This window comes from Mus musculus, chromosome 9 (assembly GCF_000001635.26).
Source record: "Mus musculus strain C57BL/6J chromosome 9, GRCm38.p6 C57BL/6J".
In the NCBI taxonomy this organism is placed as follows: domain Eukaryota; kingdom Metazoa; phylum Chordata; class Mammalia; order Rodentia; family Muridae; genus Mus; species Mus musculus.
The window spans coordinates 24,409,590-24,427,002 of NC_000075.6; the positions used below are offsets into that span (position 1 = coordinate 24,409,590).

Consider the following 17,413-nt stretch of genomic DNA (forward strand, 5'->3'; position numbering starts at 1 on the left):
CCATGACATTATTCAGTGTTTTCTTCAGTGGTCTAGCCACTAACCAGTTACCCATGTTCCTGTATGTAATTGTAATGAAACTGAGTTACAAAGGAAGGGCAACTGATTGGCAGAGAAAAGGGGGTTGGGAGAGTTATACAAGGAAAATATAATCAAAATATGCAGTATACATGTATGAAAACATTAAAAATGAAAACCCAGTAGCAGGGTTGAGCTATCTCTCCACAGGTCGTTGGGCAATAAGACCTCTGATGTACCTAAAACAATACAGGCCATTGTCCCTAATACTGGCTGCATATCTTGGCAAGATGGTAAGACTATTACTAAACACAATACATCCTTTGGGTGAAAGACATACTGAAATCAAGTTGCAACTGAGCTGGACGCTTCCTCCTGCTGGCGAGTTTTATGGTGCTGGAAGGGGCTCTGTAAGATGCTAGCAGGGTACTGTCCTTGCTCCTGTGTTTGCCCATGGAGGCTGTTAACTACAGTATTGACCTGCAGGGTAAGATGTATTCAGTGGTTCAACAGAGAAGGGACTGTTAAGGAGACTGGCAATCTGCTTCATATGTGTGGTGCTGCAAACCTAGTCAAAAGTCAGAGCTGGGAAGGACTTAGGCCCTCATGAAGAAGCCCTTGCTAACAGGACATGATATTGCTGTTAGTTTGCTTCTGAGTATAATTATACACATAGACTAAGGCTGCTGTAGGCAAAACTTCCATTTGTACTGGGCTGCAGTTACTGCAGAAGCTCATATCAGGTTGGCTTGCAGAATAACTAGTGGGTGCTAAACTCTGACTAGGCCATCTATATCCCCCCCTTCCAAGGTTCAGGAACAACATGAAACGGGATAGTGTACAAAGACTGTAAGAGACAGGATTGGTACAATGTGGAACACAATCTTCAGGACCTAGCAAGGTTGCTGCCATCTTCAACTTTTGGCAGTTGTCATCACTGATAAAACTCACACATGACTGGACCCACCAACAGTATGTCATGGGGTGGGGTGCGAGGGCTCACAGGACACACCTCTCCCAGATTATTACTTATAAGCAATTAGCAATTGCTAGGGGAAGGGCCCCACCCATCCTTGAAGATCAACAGGCAGTTAATAGGCTGCCAGAGGGATACTTTCTTCAGCCTTTAGCAGCTGATAAACTCTCCCTACTCTGTAATCAAGCCCTCACCCATGTAACCTGCAACAACATGCAAACCTGTAACAACCCTAAGTAAATCTGCTGGGACACACACACACACACACACACGGGCACAGATACAAATAAGACAAAAAATAAGAGGGGTCTTCGGGAATAGGAAGGTGATCAGTGAGAGTGGGAGGGGACAAGAGAAGGCAATGGAGGGGTGAAACTGACCCAAACATATTCAGGTATGAAAATGTCATAATGAAGCCCATCATACATAACTACACTAATAAAAATGTAAATCTTGGGGTCCCCATCTAGATCAGCCAAGTGAGAAGCTTGGCAAATTTCCAGGTTTTATGGGTACTTCTTATGGCCACTAGCTTGTGAATTAGCATATCAGAGCACCATTCTCCAAAGATGTCAGAAGCAAAGTGCAGCTTTGTCAGAAAGTCAGTTCTACGATGGGCGGTGGTAACACATGGCTTTAATCCCATCAGACTAAGGCAGTCAAACTGCTGAGTTCCAGGCCAGACTGGTCTACAGATTAGTGCCAGAGCTATGCATAGAGAAACCATGTTGAAAAACAAACAAATGAACAAACAAATCTAACAACAATGACAACAAAACAAAAGAAAAAAGTAAGTTAGTTTCTATATGGGTGAACACAGCTAAACTGCCTTCCCTAAACAGCAAAAGCAATAATGCACAAATAAATGTACTATAACTTGGGGAATCTTTTACAACAAATGGTCTTTGGTGTAATGTATGAGAAAAGCTGTTAGCAACTCTGTAATTATACCAATACATATGTCCCTTGATGAAAAGGACAAAGGAACGTGTGGCTTTGACCATAAATACCATACCATTTTGGATGATTCGAGCCCCTACCATCAACAATGGGCCCCAGGTTGTTACCTTTCCCCATTTTAGCGAAGACTGCAAGAGGATGTCGATCAGCTCACGGCCGTCTGACTACAGATGGGAATGTGCGCAGCCACAGATGGGTGCAGAGAACAGTAGCAGGCAGAAAACACATGGCACATTTTTCATGTTTTTTTTTTTTATTTAACATATATAGTACATGTAAACAAGGGGCATAAAATTCATAAAAATACAACACTCCTGTGCAGGATCGCTTTAGCTCAGACACATCCTTTTGTCTTCTCATCCATGCTGCTGGCCTACCAGAACAGCACACACTCTGACAGGCATTTTAGAGGTTTAGCTTTTAATGGACATATTACCCAGCTTATTTTTTGTTTAATGTCACAATAATAACTATTCAACTGCCTTCTGTCTTTCTTTCCTTTTCTCACACTAAAGCAAAAATATTTGTAAATGCTAAAAATATGCAAAATACTGAGCTTTAATACTGCATTGTCAGCTACATAAAATCTAATACTGCTCCATGTTGCCATAAAAGTGTTTCCGCCACACTGCTACTAGATGTGCTGGACTGAGAATGCAGTGGGCCCCAAGGCCGCATTTCCAAGCTGACTTGACTAAATACAAGCAAAGCTTGCTGCTGGAGTTACATTACGACATACTGTTTGTTACAAAAGGTTTCTGCAAAAAAACCTAATTTAGACTACTTTTAATGTTTCCCAGCATGTGAACTGGCTCTAACAGTATTTTAATGTTTTGTTTCTCTGTACAGAATTTCCAATCATTACATGTGAACTTATTATGAAGGGAATTGTTAGAGGGTAAGGACAGAAAATAACTTTTAAAGGGTGATAAAAAAAAAAAACCCTAACTGCTGTATCCACACAGCAGCCATATTGGGCTGCAGAAGAGCTGCGGAGCAGGCAGGGCATGTGTCCCTCACTCCCATGCCTGCCCCTTTCTTTACATTGCCCTGCATTGCCACACTATCACTCAAACACCCCTAAACCATGACCTCCAGTTGCTCCCCTATTTTCGGAGTTCGTAAAAGCTTGGGAACTAAAACTAAGCATCAGATGAGGAAGCCTGGCCACAGTCTGCAACAGTGGGAATGGCAGTCCCCGGGCAGCTTCAGGGAGGGAGGCCCTGGCTGGTGAGGCTGGCTCCTTACTGAGGCCACACTCCTCAGTTGCAAGTGCTGTCTTTGCAGGTGACCAATGTCCCCCAGACAAGCTTGTCCTTCGGCTCTGGGAAGAAGGCAGAAAGAACAGCTCTTCCTTCCGTGGCTGTCAGGACTGGAGTGGGCACCGGAAGCCATCCCTGAGGGTTCAGGTCTCAAGGACAATCCACACTGAGGTTAATCTGCCTGTGGTTAATAAAGAGAAGACTGTATAAAAAATGGGTAGTCAGCCATGGTCACAGTTTACTTAGAATTTAAAACCTCAAAACCATTACTTGCAACAATGAAGATTATAGTTTTGAAGTATCTCATTTCACACAAATTAACTTTCAAGAAACAAAATTTGTATAAGAAATTCAAAGCAAGTTTAGGAATTTTTCAAAAAAAAAAAACAAGAAAAAAATGGGAAAGACTGAGAGCATACTCACTCTACACACTGAATTTTTTTTTTTTTGAGGCAAAATTATAAGGCTTAAGGCTTTGTCTTATTAAAGATAGGCAATTTTGAAAGCAAAATAAAAGACTCTATTCATCTCATTTACATTAACAGAGGTTACTTAGGTTTTATTTTATTCTAATAGTGAAGGTAAAATTAGCAAAGACTACAGTCCACCACAAGCTATGTCTCTCTCTCTCTCTCTCTCCCCCCTCTCTCCATATGTACATATATATCAAGCTATAGATGCATCATATTTGAGTTTGTCCAAAATAGTTTTTCCTAACAGCGTAATTAATCATAAAATTTTTTAAATGAATTAAAGGTATTAAAATATAATATTTGATTAATACTAAAAATGAGAAAAATACACAATTACTAATTTTTTAACCAAGAATAAGCACTTGCTAATCAACCTAAAGACAAGACAGTATTTATGTGGAAAAGAAACCAGCCTGCGTGGGGAGAAACACACAGCACATAGCTGGAAACTTAAGGAACTGGTCCTCGCCACCATACCCAGGAGTCTGGGTAACAACAGGCAGGAAACACTTGATTCACGAGAGCAACAAACAACAAAAGGAGCACCCGGAAGCGAGGTGAACAGGTGACCCACAGGCCAACCACGCCTGGACTGAGAGCTGAGACAGTGTTCAAAGATAAGATCAGGAGGTAAATAGGAAGCAAGGTGCTAACAGGCCCCTATCAGTCCAGAAGTGACTGTAGTTTCATATCATCTGTCATGACCCATGATGTATTTCTAAACAGATGGCTTTGTTCACCATAACACAAATATTTAAACCAAGTACACACATATACTCATTTGCATAGCAAATTTTAACAGGTGCAGTGAAACAGTAACTAATCGATCTGATGTAAGCCATTTTACAGTCAGACTGACAAACTGACCAAATCAAATGTTTGCCATTCGAAACAGTTACTTTCAAAGACTTTCTAAAGGTTTGCGCTCTGAGTTAGTGGCAAAGCAGTAAAGCCATTACTGGTGCGTCTCTGGCAGATGCACGTGCAGTCACTGTCTGAGAACTTCTAGGACTTTGTAAACACTGTTCTGGAACACTGTGGTAAAGTGAGGCTTGGAATCCTTCACCAAGATGTTGCACAGGGGAGTTTTCCCAGCGTTGTCTGGATCCTCTACATCCCAGATTTCAGGCATGCTGCATCCAGGCCTAGGGAAGTAGCACAGTTTAAGGTCAATGCACATTATCCAAGTGGAGATAGCACAGCAGTGTCTATACTTCTTGTCTCATCACCCTTTTCCTACTTCCATTAATCAGCATAGCTCTTAAGTCACACAAGAGTCACCGTTAATTTTGTAAGCTGCCATAGCTCCTCTTTAGGACAATGGGAACACAGCATCAGGGAGTATAAGGAGAGGCACAGAATGCGTGTGCTCAGGGACTGGATAAGACAGCTGAGAGACTCCCGTAAGCTCTGCCTCTGCGACTCATCAAGAATGTGCTGAGAGAGGGTTCCACTTGTAAACAGGGAAGATGCCCACAGCACCGGCTTGCCCCTCAGAGTGTGCAGACTGAGGGCACTCACATGTTTACAGCACCAAGCTCCGAGTACAAACGTGTTAGTTTTAACAATTATGAAATTTGCTTAGTTCCTGGGGAAGGTGTACTCATTATACTCTAAAATGAGTCACTTTAAAGGAAAGTCTTATTGTGATCATATGGGAGGGACACGGCAAAGAAACTGCCAATCTGGCTGAATGGTTATGGTTCTTATTGTAGGTAGAAGAGAAAAATACCCAGAGTCTAGAGCAGAGAGAAAGAAGTAGACTGGATATGGCCAAAAGTGAAAATATCTAGAGGATTCTGGAAGAGTCCAGAGCAGAGAGGGAAAGAAGCAGACTGGACACAGCCAGGGCTGTCTGTCAGAGAAGCAAAAATAGCAGGAGACAGGAGAGTGACAGAGCTGGGACTGAGGGGAGAAGGGCCAGTGTTAGCGCCTGGGAAATGAATAACAAATACTTGTGAGATGGTATGGAGACAGCCTGAGGCCCAGCATAGGCTCTGACCCGCAATCAAATGTGCATGCCAATGGAGCCATATGTGCCCTCTGACAGGGGTAAGGAAAATGACTCTTTATGACACCTGTGGCCGATAGGAACCAGTTCACCAGTTCCTGAGGAGTGCTGGCTCTTATCTAACCACCAGAAATCCTCCTATAGTCCAGTTTGAGCATTTCTGGATATACAAACTACCTGACACCTGACAAAGGTAAGCTTACTTCTTAGCTAAATGAAACTAAACTGTAAATACAATGTATTTCTTTTCTTTTTTTTTTTTTCATCCAAAATCACTGTATGGCCTGGAATAGCCTGAAACTTACAGTCTTCCTGACTCAGAGTTTCAGGGATTTGAATTCCAGATGTGTGCCACCGTGCTCAGCCAATAATATATTTTTATAAAGAACAATATAGATAGCTCTGCATGGTGGCACACATCTTTAATCCCTGCACTATGGAGGCAGAGGTAGGCAGACCTCTGTGAGTTCAAGGCCATACTGTTCTACTAATGAGCTCCAGGACAACCAGGACTACATAGAAGGACTCTGTCTCCAAAACAAAACAAAACCTAGTATAAATAGAATTACCAAGTTATATTTGCCTAAACAACTCATCCAAATAATTTAAACATTTTAAACAAGATCAGATTTATAGGGTTGCTGTACTTTCATGTGGCTATTCTGTTTTTACTTGTTTGCCACTGGTATATGCTGAAGTAGTGACATCTCAAGTTCAAGGCTAACCTGAGCAAGTTACTGAGATGATATCTCAAACACACACATACACACATGCAGGAATGAATGCACACTTGTACATACACACACACACACACACGGAGGAAAAATGTCTGGGGCAGCATGCTTGAATAGCATAGATGAGGCCCTCACCTTCAATTCTTACTCAGAATAAGGGAAAGGAGAGGAGAGGGGAGGGGAGGGGAGGGGAGGGGAGGGGAGGGGAGGGGAGGGGAGGGGAGGAACAGGGAAAGTTAAAATTATAGAGAATAGACCATGGCTGCTCTCTCTCTCTCTCTCTCTCTCTCCCCCCCCCTCTCTCTCCTCTATCCCCTTCCCTACCTCCCTCTCTCCCTCCCTCCCCCACCCCTCCCTAAGAAACACTTATGAGAAGTCCAAGTTCCATTTAATCTTATCTCTTTGACTATCCGGTCCAGTATTCATCACTCTGCAGGTACACACCTAGTCCTGAATATCATTTCTCAGAGGCACTGCTAATAAATATCAGCATCTATCTATCCTGCTAGCGCTTTGATCCATGTTCCCTCTCACATAAACAAGGACAGTTCTGAGTTGCTTTCACAAAATTGGGGACATTATGGGACTTGTAACAGTACAATTTAGTTATTTTTTGCATTTTGGTACACAAAGACCCATTTGCTCCTTGTCACAGCTGTGAGTTCTGATCTATGGTTACTGATGGACTGTCTTGTGTAGATGTACACTTTGGTCACTTCACACTTTGCTGCCATAATGTAACATCACTATGTTTTGGTGCCTGTCTCTCTTTTGTAACTTAAATGTTCATTGTGTCCAAGACACAAATTTTCATTTTGCCTCCATCACATTAACGGCCAGAGACCCTCCCAGTGATGTCCCCACAAAGGGTTCCAGTGTACTTTCTGAGTAGCCTCGTTAACACTGATGAACACAGCTGAAGAACTAGAGTCACAGGGCTGGGCTTCTGGATTCCACCCTTAAAGTTCTCACACACACACCAAGGCTGAACTGTTATACTTGGGGTCGTAGAAAATATGACAGCTAAAAATTCAAAACCTACTCTGCTGGCCACACTACTCTGGGTTTTCCAGAGCTCAACATGCTAAAGCAAAATGACGGGGCAAGAGCTGTCTTGTGATGGCCGCCTGCCCTGTTACTGGAGTCCTGTAAAGTCTCCCCTGGCACTGAAGCCCATCTTTCAATAGCATCGGTGACACTGGACAGAGTGGTGTATGCCCGTAATCCTGGATCCCCAGAGGCCCAATCCGAAGCATCAGTTAAGGCCAGTTCAGGCTCAGGCTAGACAACAGCAACATACAACACGCATTATCAAAAGGAAAGTGGGGCGGAGGGGGACCAGGGGCAACGGGAATGATTTCCCCCTCAGTGTAAGTGTTTGAATTTTATTCAGACTGACTTGAATTAAGAAAAGCTTTCTTTGAAAAGATAAAGTGGAAAAAGAAAAAAAGAAGGAAAGAAAGAGAAAGAAAAGGAACAAAGAAAAGAAAAAAGAAAGAAAAAGTAAAAGTTTATAAAAACTCATCTACAATTGCCAAATTAAAAATGGGTATATTTTAGTTTTTGTCCACATGGTGATGTATCTGATGAATGATCAAGCCATACCATTAAGCCCTGAGGAGATCATGCACGAATGCATGCGTGAGCATGCACAGGCACACAAGTGCACACAGAAATACTCGCTCAGCACTAGACTTTCCTTCCTTTCTCTCCCAAGCTCCGTTTGCTTCCCCTCTTCTGACATACTTTTATTTTCCAGTATCTGCAGCAAGCTGCAGGTTGTCTCTGGCCAACTTAACTGATGCAGACTGAAGGCAGACAGAATAAAAGAAAACCCCAATACTGGATGAAACACCTCTCAAGAAACTCAGTTCCTCTGGTACATGTAAAAATAGGATAAAAACCTGTCCCCTTCTCCCTGTCCATTCTCCTTTGGCTTCTGTTGGGTCTGTCTTTGTGCCTTGGGTCAAACTGACACAAACTACAGTCATCAGAGAGAGCGAGGCCTCAGGTAAGAAAATGTCTCCATGAGATCCAGCTGTAAGGCATTTTCTCAATTAGTGATCAACAATGCCGTCCATCCCTGGCCTGGTGGTCCTGGGTTCTATAAGACTGTGAAAGCCAGAGGAAGCAAGCCAGTAAGCAGCACTGCCCCATGGCCTCTGAATCAGCTCCTGCCTCCAGGTTCCTGCCCTGCCTAAGTTCCTGTCCTGTCTTACTTTGGTAATGAACAGCAATATGGAGTATAATAAACCCTTTCTTTCTAAACTGTTTTTGGGTCACAGTAAGAGGAACTGTGACTAGGACAGCTCTCGTGGACCTGCCCAAGGTTTCCAGAAGGTATGCCTTCAGTCTGCCTGGACTTCCATGGGAACAGGAACGGGAAGCAGGCAGGACAAAGCCACCTCTTGGCTGCCACCTCTTGGCTTCCTCCTCTCCCTCTTGATGAAACCAGCCAACGCTATCAAGTCCATGTCCAGATGGCAGAGGCACGATGTGCTCCCTCTCTGCTGCAACCTGAGCTGCAGTCGGAGTGATCTGAAGCCAGTTAAACAGTACTGGTCTTGCTTGGAGGCAACATTTATTGCCTTCTATCAGTAGTTTTGAACCTCCCTAATGTTGCAATCCTGTAAATACAATTCCTCCTGTTGTAGTAACTCTCAATCATAAAAATAGTTTCATTGCTACTTCTTAACTGTAATTTTGCTATTGCTATGAATGGTAACATAAATATCTATGTTTACCAATGGTCTTAGATGATGCCTGTGAAAGGGTCATTCGACCCCAAGAGGTTGTAACACACAGGTTGAGAATCTCTATATCTTCTGTGTCCTCTATGTCCCTAACCATGCACATAAAACCAATTCTCTCCATATCAAAGGATGGCACCACCAGAGTTGTGCAAACCCAAACTTCTCCATCAAGACTGCACAACACAAGGCTTTGGCAACTTGGACATATTAAAAAATGTCACACAAGGGACTAGAAAACAAAGATCAATTTTGGGTCAATTTTCATCAATTGGAGGAAAGGTTATGCAAATGATTTTCCTGTTCCAGTGGCCTCATGTTTCTTAAAGGGGAAGGAGCTAAAGACTCCAACTTCACAGAAGGCCGTCAAGATGCTGAGCTGCTGCAATGCTCACCCAGCGCTGCCTTCTTACACGGCCTCATAATACTTAGACACTTGGATTCTGTACAATGTACAGAACAGAGATAATTGTTGAGTGTGTGAATCTTATAATACCCACATCACTACAAGCATTTAAATTTTTTTTTTTTAATGTGAGGGAATGTTTTGTGTGCGTTATGTGTATGTACACTGCATAAGAGCTTAATGCCTGTGGAGGCCAGGAGAGTGCATCAGATCCTCTGAACTGCTGTTACTGATAGTTGTGAGCCAGCTCAAAGGTGCTGGGAAATGAACCCAAGTTCTCTGTAGGAGTAGCCAAGATGGCCTAATGCTAAGCCATCTCCTTGACATTGGTTATAAGTATTTAAGACATGTTCTATGTGATAACAGCAATAACAGTTTTTATAAATGATTAAATTCAAATTACTTGGAACCTACTCATAGGAAGAGCTTTCCATAATCAGTGACTAGCTTAGGTCTTGTAGACAAAGCTATGTAGATGCTATGTCACAGAACTGTTTTCATTCATGAAGTTTATGTGAGCAGTTTCTCTTAATGCCCGGTAGTATCACTGAAGTAAATAGCACACAAGGATAGAGCAGCCCCCTAAAGGCTTTTCTTGTGCACGCCCGACTAGCCAGCAAGAACAACGCTGCAACAGGATCCTTCTGCACACGTTTATTGGGAGAGCTTGATTGCAGAGGCAAAGAGACCCCAAGCCCAGAACTGGTGCTGCTTATATAGGCCTAGGAGAGGCGTGTCTCACACCCGGATTGGTTATGCATGGGTTATGCTTACCACCTCATTTGCATGTCTCACATCTGATTGGTTAACATGTCTCTCATCTAATTGGTTAACTTGTCTCTCATCTGATTGGTTAACTTGTCTCTCATCTGATTGGTTAATTTGTCTCTTATCTGATTGGTTAACTCTCAAAACCTCATCTTGGCAAAAAAAAAACTTTATTGCCTATATATGCGTGGTGGCCAGCGGTAGCCAGTGCCACCCTGCAACGGCACATGTGGCTTCCCACAGGCTTCAGTAAGAGTTCTGATGTAACACATACAATGCCCTCAACTCTTGGTGAAATCATCCAGCCCTGTGCTCTCTGTTTAGGGACGCTTTGGACCTGGAATTCCAGGTCACTGTCATCTGCTGTCTTATTTGTCTTCAGCATTGCTGAGCTCTGTTTTGGTTTGTTTGTTTTGAGCCAGTCTTGCTATGCAATCCAGGCTGTTGTCAAAGTCCACATGTAACTCAAATCTGTAATCCTCCCCTCGATGTGCTGAGTGCTGGGATGCCATGGGTGTGCTCAGCCCCTGGCAAGGCTGTATGTCATGTCCACTTCAGAAGTTATATTCCATTTTGAGATTTCTGTCATTGTAGTTAGGCTCTGATCAGTGAATTTCTTCATGGAAGCAAACTAGTCAAACTATCAACTTAGGAGGATGTAGGTAAAGCAAGAATGGAGAATTTCACTTGAAGTGATATTACCAGACAACATTATCCAGCCCCAGGACACGTGTCAGGTGTGTAGACTCAATCTGGACAGTGAGTCTCTTAGTTGTCGCTGCACTTCTGAAGCACAGCCAGACTTTCTCATTACTTGGTTTCAGAGGCCTAAGTCAATTCTAACTAAACTGTTTTTAAAAAAAAAAAAATCAAATGCAAATAAGAACAATTTGGAAGATTATCAATCAATCTGAATATAGTCACTTCAAGGCAATCACTGTTAAAAAAGTATATTTCTATAATGAGTAAAAAGGTTAATTCAAATTATGTACAGAATGTTTTGTTCATACTTTTGAAAATGTTTTATTTTACATGTATTATATTATATATCATACATATAAAACACTTACCATGGGTCTAAGCTAACTTCTCTCTGTTAAGATTATAAACTATGAATTGTGTAAAATACTTACTTGGATCTTCTTATGCACCATGACTCTTCCAAAATGTAGTAATTCACTTTTAATTTCATCAATTCCTTCTTCACGTCCTCGGGCGCTTTCCGGCTATACATTGAGTATACTATTTTTGTTCTGGCTCTTGAAGAAAAAAAAAATAAGTAGGCAAAAACTTTCCAGATTAAAAGGGGCACAGCCAGCGTTACATGGGTGGGATGGGACTTAGGCACACTCCAGAGAAGGCAGAAGGTGGAAAGGCCTGGGAGGAGCTGGCAAGGCTCCTGGGGAGGTCAGACAAGAAGGCGGATGAAGCCCAGTGTTCTGGGAGAAGGGGCTTGGTGCCAAAAAACACCCGTATTTCCAAACTTAATGCTGCCTTTGCTCCCTTGCTTTGCCTACCACTGTCCAGCAAACTCTGAGTGCAAGCAGGGATGAGAGCACATACACAAACACAGTTGCAAGAGGCCACTGGCAACACACACAACTCTCCACTGATTTCTAAATTTGAGAAAAACTTACTCTACAAAACTGCTTTGGAAAATTGCACTGAAATTGACTTTTTAATGAAAAAGCTTTTTATTTATAAAATGTGCATCCCATTGTTATGCAAAACAGTATGCTACTAGCATCCGTCCAATCATTTGGGAAATGACTAGCTTTATCTCCTCTGGAAAGTACATCTATATTCAATCTATCACCTCTTCCAGGAGAATAGAATGCATGGTTTATGGGGAAAACAAGTAAACCTTATATGACTACGCAAACTACCTAAGTTCATTATAGCAAACAATATCATAAGAGCAGAGCAGAAATCCCACTGAATGAATCTCTTCCAACTGACTCCTCAGATTTCAAGAAAAAAAATCCAATAAGGAGGAGGCTTTACTAAAAACCTTAAACTGGTGAATGTTGGATAATTGTGGGTGATAGTGCCAAGCCGACCTGGATACCTTGGACAACTGTTAGGATTTCTTTTATCTGCCCACTAGAAAGCTGTAACCAAAGATACCAGCATTACTGCACAATACAGCCTCAAAAGCTTGGCTTCCAGCCCAGCTGCTCCTTCCCCATGAATGACTCTGAAATAACCCTGCTGACCCTATCTTCTCAGAAACCTTCCTCTTCTGCTGGGATCCTCACTCACTGTCTATCTGTGTGAGACCTGTTCTTCCCATCATGCACCTGTGCACTTACCTTAGACCTGCATCTTCATAATGTGGGTGGTTCACCACGGGTCGGAGAGCAGAGAGCTTCACACTTGCCATGGTGGGCATGGCGCCTGCAAACACTGCATCTGGAAGCAATTGCATGGACTCAGGAACATGCCGGACCAGCATCAGCAGGGGTTGCTATCAGAACAGCCCAGTTATTCCACAAGTAACAGAGCTGCTGAAGGCCAGGGAGGCCATAAGTTAAAGGTTCAAGGGCAGCAGCAGAATGAAGCCAGTGGCTGACAGAGAGAAGGTCTGTAGCCAGGCTTGGGGGACAGGGTGGTCAGCGCTGAGCAGTGAGTATCAGCTTCCTTTCTCTTCCTTTTCTTTTCTAATATCTTGGAGAACAGTCTCCAGCTGACGAAGAACGTTTCACAGCACCAACCACGTCCTACTGGTACAGTAAGTTTCCATGGAGACACATGGACTTAAGGGCCATGACCCATTGGTAAAAGGGAATGGGAAGGCTAATAATACTGAAATTCCATCAAGAAAGGAAACATAACAAAATCATGTTAAATGTAGAACTTTGGAAAACTTTTATAAATTTAGACGTATATGAAAATAACAAGCTAAATCACTAAGGTGTATATAGCATTCCCCACCTTAAACCATGTAGCCAATAGTTGTAACTCCTCTAAAAGACTTCAGGTAGGATTTTGTGGTAACATGAAATTGTGGTGGAAAGAGAATCCTAGCTAGATTAAAAACTAGCAGGGCTTTCTAGTAATTTTACCTGGTTTTGTGCTGTATCGGATCCATTCTATGAGTTCTTCTTGTGGTAAATTGCTGAACTCCCCTACAATGTTCCACTGGGTTTGTAGGTTTGCTGAACCTTGAATAGACATTGCTGCTAATATAGCAAAGACAACAGCACCGGGATGCACTTTGCCAAAGAGCCATCCAAACAGCTGAAATTCAAGAAAACCCCTGGTGACCATCAGTACAAAGCAGCGTGTACCAGCAAGGTAACCCTCCTGAGGAAGAACTCAACCTGTGCTGCCGTGCCACATGTGGACTGTTTAAAGAAGAATTTCATCATTACGACCATGGGAGGTGGGAGCGGTTAGAGGAGAACTGGGGAGTCAGCTCTCTCTTCCACCTCATGTGAACAGCAGGCATTGGACTCGGGTCACCGTGCTTGGCATCGGGTGCCTTTACCCACTGAGCCAACTTGCTGGCCCAGCAAATAATACTTCAACAATGAGATTCGGTATCAAAACGATTGTAGCCAAGAAACACAGCTTCAGAAGCACTGCAAGAAGAGCCAGGTTACCTGCCTGACTTATAAGGTCCAGCCTAAAATAAAGACAAGAGCCCACTTATAAAACTTGTTGGTTCAGAATAGGCTAGGGAGCCAGCTTACTGGTACAGCACGTGCCTGCGAGTCTGGGTTTGAGCTCCAGTACCATAGCAGGAGCAAAGTTAACCCAATGCAGAGTCCTTCTGAGTTTGCAGCACAGTGTAGACTCTGTTACCTGCCCCACTGGTGGGGTGGGAGTCAAGATGGAGGACTTGCCACCAGCTCTGTTTGCTGTCCCAACCCGGCCTAGAGGAGAATGGGAGAGGTGTGTGGGGCCTCTCTAAGACAGCGTGCACACTTTGAAGCATCTGCACACACACAGTCCACACTCAGGACAGAGCCATCCCACTGTCCTTTCCCTCAGGCTCCCTGCCCGACTTCTGGGGACCAGACAAACCTAGAACTAAGAGCTGGTGCTTCGTAAATGTCTGTTACAGTTAATAGAGGTGAGGCTGCACCTTTGCTGACTGACAGGCACACTACAGAGGAGCAGAAATGTCTGAATATTATCACGTGATAAATAAGAGTAAATCATCAAGGATGACTAAAGACTAAAACTAGGGACACATGTACATATGTACACACAAGGAAAAACATCTTAAAGCTTGATTGCAAATAAGAGAACACAATTTGAAAGCTAACCTCAAACCCACTTTTAGAAATTATATAACTAGGTGGTAGAAGCACATGCCTTTAAACCCAACACTCAAGAGGCAGAGGCAAGCAGATATATTGAGTTCGAGGCCAGTCTGGTCTACAAAGCAAGTTCCAGGACAGCCAGGGATACATAGAGGAATTTTTTTTTGAAAAACCAAAAAACTACCCCCAATAATAATAATAATGATATCAAAATTAATATGTGATAGAAAAATAAAAAATTCCTCTACAGTCAAGTTGTCTTTTTTATCAGCACCTGTACGAATTGCTGATGAGCCCAGTCTGCATTGATGTGGTATCTGCTGTTTGCCAGGATAATTTCACAAGCTAGAAGAGCAGACAGTGATCAGCCTGGATCACTAGGCTATAGGAAGTTGTATACAGAAGCAAAGAGAAGAACTTCAGGGGTAGGGAATTATAGCCCGTCGCCCAGTACTACTTTAGGATCCCTTAGTAGCCAAGGCTGGCCTAGAACTGTCACTAAGTTACCTGTCTGGAACAGATCAAGGATGCCATAACACACATGTGTGGTGTCAGGAAGAGCTTCAGTCTCATGATCAGAACACCAAGGGCTGTGTACGCTAACAGCTGCAGAGCGTGGTAAACCAACTGACGGGAGGAAAGACAAGTATTCATGTCTACCATTTGTAAAGGCAAGACATTGTTAATTTGAGCATGCAGAAATGATTTTTAAATGGCTCTTTCTATGGAATATTTTTATCAATTCTTAGAAACTTTCAAACAAGGCATCTTGAACACAATCATCCCCTATAACTTTCCCTAATTCCAGAGTCTTGGAGCCACACCCCAAACTCTTCATATCCTCTTAGCTTTGTGTCCTCCTTTAAAACAGTAATACCTCAGAGTCCACTTTGTGCTATGTATACATAGACACACACATCTTTCCCCTCCTCTCTTCTTCTCCCTTTCTCCCTCCCTCCCCAACTTTCTCATGGGTTTGAGATCATCTGTTGGAGCATTTTGGACCTACCAGGGGCCTCATCTTTAAAGAAAACTGATACTCCCTCCTGCAGAAGCCATCAACAGTCTATAGCGTGTTTGTTTTGGGGTAGAGGCTCATAAGCACCGGCCCCATCCATGCTAGAATGTGGACTGGCTTGGGGGTCCACAGGTCTTGTGCAGGCAACCCCTGCTGTGAGTTCAGATGTGGCAGTCCTGTGTGCAGAAGCTGCTGTTCTCCCTAACCCTGGCTCAGTTGTGGAAGGAATCATAGTGACACTACTCTATTCACTTGCTCTCTGCACTTCAATGAGAATCTACAGGCATGGGGAAACTGTTAACATGGACTATCAGGCTGTATGATTTTATCAGAGCCACACAGTCAAGCATTTGTGCAGTCAACACAGCCTGATTTCCAGGTCTTAAGTCTACCTTGTTTTTGTCATTAAACAAGGGTCAGAAGTGGGCAGAGGAATGGAGGCCACTGCCTCTGAACCACAGTGCTCCAGCCTGCACTGTGTGAAACTAGCTGATCTCTGGAAGGTAGGAACAGCAGCCAGTCACATCTCTGAAGATTCTGGACAAGGTGTAGAAAAATGTGGCATTCTACCACACAAGGATACCTTGCACACTTGCCTCACTGGGCTCTAGAAACTAACTGCTGTTACTGCAGTGACTCATTCATTCACTGACCAAAAGTGTTTAGCAGTTCAGCAAATGAGTCAGCCAATCAGCTTGCTCATTCCTACAAAAAGCAAACCATATCCAAGAATTTTAAAGATAAATTAATGACAAGTACCAATAAATCTAGATACCAGGACTATAAACCAAAGTATGAATGCATACACACACACACACACACACACACACACACACACACGCACGCACGCACGCACAGTGCATATTAAGTAAAGTCTTGGTAATGTTAAATATTTACCTCTCCATGTTCAAATTGTTGTTTTCTGAAATAAAAAAAAAAAAATTACTCGCTACCGAGGTACTCCACTGACCTTGTCTTTTATCTACAAATAATAGCTTTTACAACTTGTTTAGTATTCCTCTCAAGACACAGATATGTAAATCAAAACTAAAAATTTTATTCCACTGCTAGCATACAACCACTTAAGATAGTTTATTTTTAAAATAGCTGTGTGCATCTGACTAGGTATGTATTTACCATACCAATAATTACATGGTATACACAGCAGATCACTTCAGGCATGACATGGAGAACTCTGAAGCCTTCAGAGCTCATGTGCTTGCTTCCTGCCTTAGTGACTGATCCCTGAGCTCTCTGTACTACTGCAGCAACAGAGATGGCAGGCACACCGCGTCTCGGGCAGTCTTCTCAGCACCAGGTGTTTAACATCCTGCCTTCAGCTTTGCTTAAATGTTTGTTCTCTTTCTGGATACTGTGCTTAGAGACTGACAAGTCCTGCCCTCATCTTTCCCTGTTAACCATCAATTCCTACAATAACAGGAAGAACATTTAGAGAAAGGATCAGCCATCCATCTACTCCTTTGCTTCAAAGTCCTTTGCTTTACTTTAAATGGATGAGGTTCCTCTGCAATTAATATGGACTCAGTTCACCAGCTTCAATGTTCCTCCTCTAGTGACCCCACTCCTCATCCTAGACAGCTACCTCCCCCCTTGTTCTCCCCTAATTGCAGTGATCTGGTCACAAGCTAACTAATTCCTAAAGGCACCAGAGAGGCTTGTCTCCTACCCAGTGTCCACCTCATGGCCACACCCATCCCACAGGATTCACATTTTATCTGGTGTTCACTTTACCTTGCCCTTCCCCA

General features: G+C 43.0%; 1 protein-coding gene across 2 annotated transcripts in view; it reads right to left on the bottom strand.

Moving 5' to 3' along the window:
• Positions 1–2,188: 2,188 nt before the first annotated feature.
• The window catches only part of Dpy19l1 (dpy-19-like 1 (C. elegans)), a 91,363-nt gene continuing 76,138 nt past the window's right edge, over positions 2,189–17,413 (bottom strand). The window contains exons 17-23 of one of the 2 annotated variants that reach the window (NM_001359948.1): positions 16,545–16,569; positions 15,137–15,256; positions 13,424–13,598; positions 12,671–12,770; positions 11,492–11,617; positions 4,649–4,834; positions 2,189–3,397 (exon numbers count right to left, since the gene is read on the bottom strand). In NM_001359948.1, the coding sequence (NP_001346877.1) occupies positions 4,678–4,834; positions 11,492–11,617; positions 12,671–12,770; positions 13,424–13,598; positions 15,137–15,256; positions 16,545–16,569 (703 nt within the window). In that variant the 3' untranslated portion in view covers positions 2,189–3,397; positions 4,649–4,677. Of the gene's footprint in view, positions 4,835–11,491; positions 11,618–12,670; positions 12,771–13,423; positions 13,599–15,136; positions 15,257–16,544; positions 16,570–17,413 lie in introns of both variants that reach the window. The other variant, NM_172920.4, reaches the window with a different exon arrangement.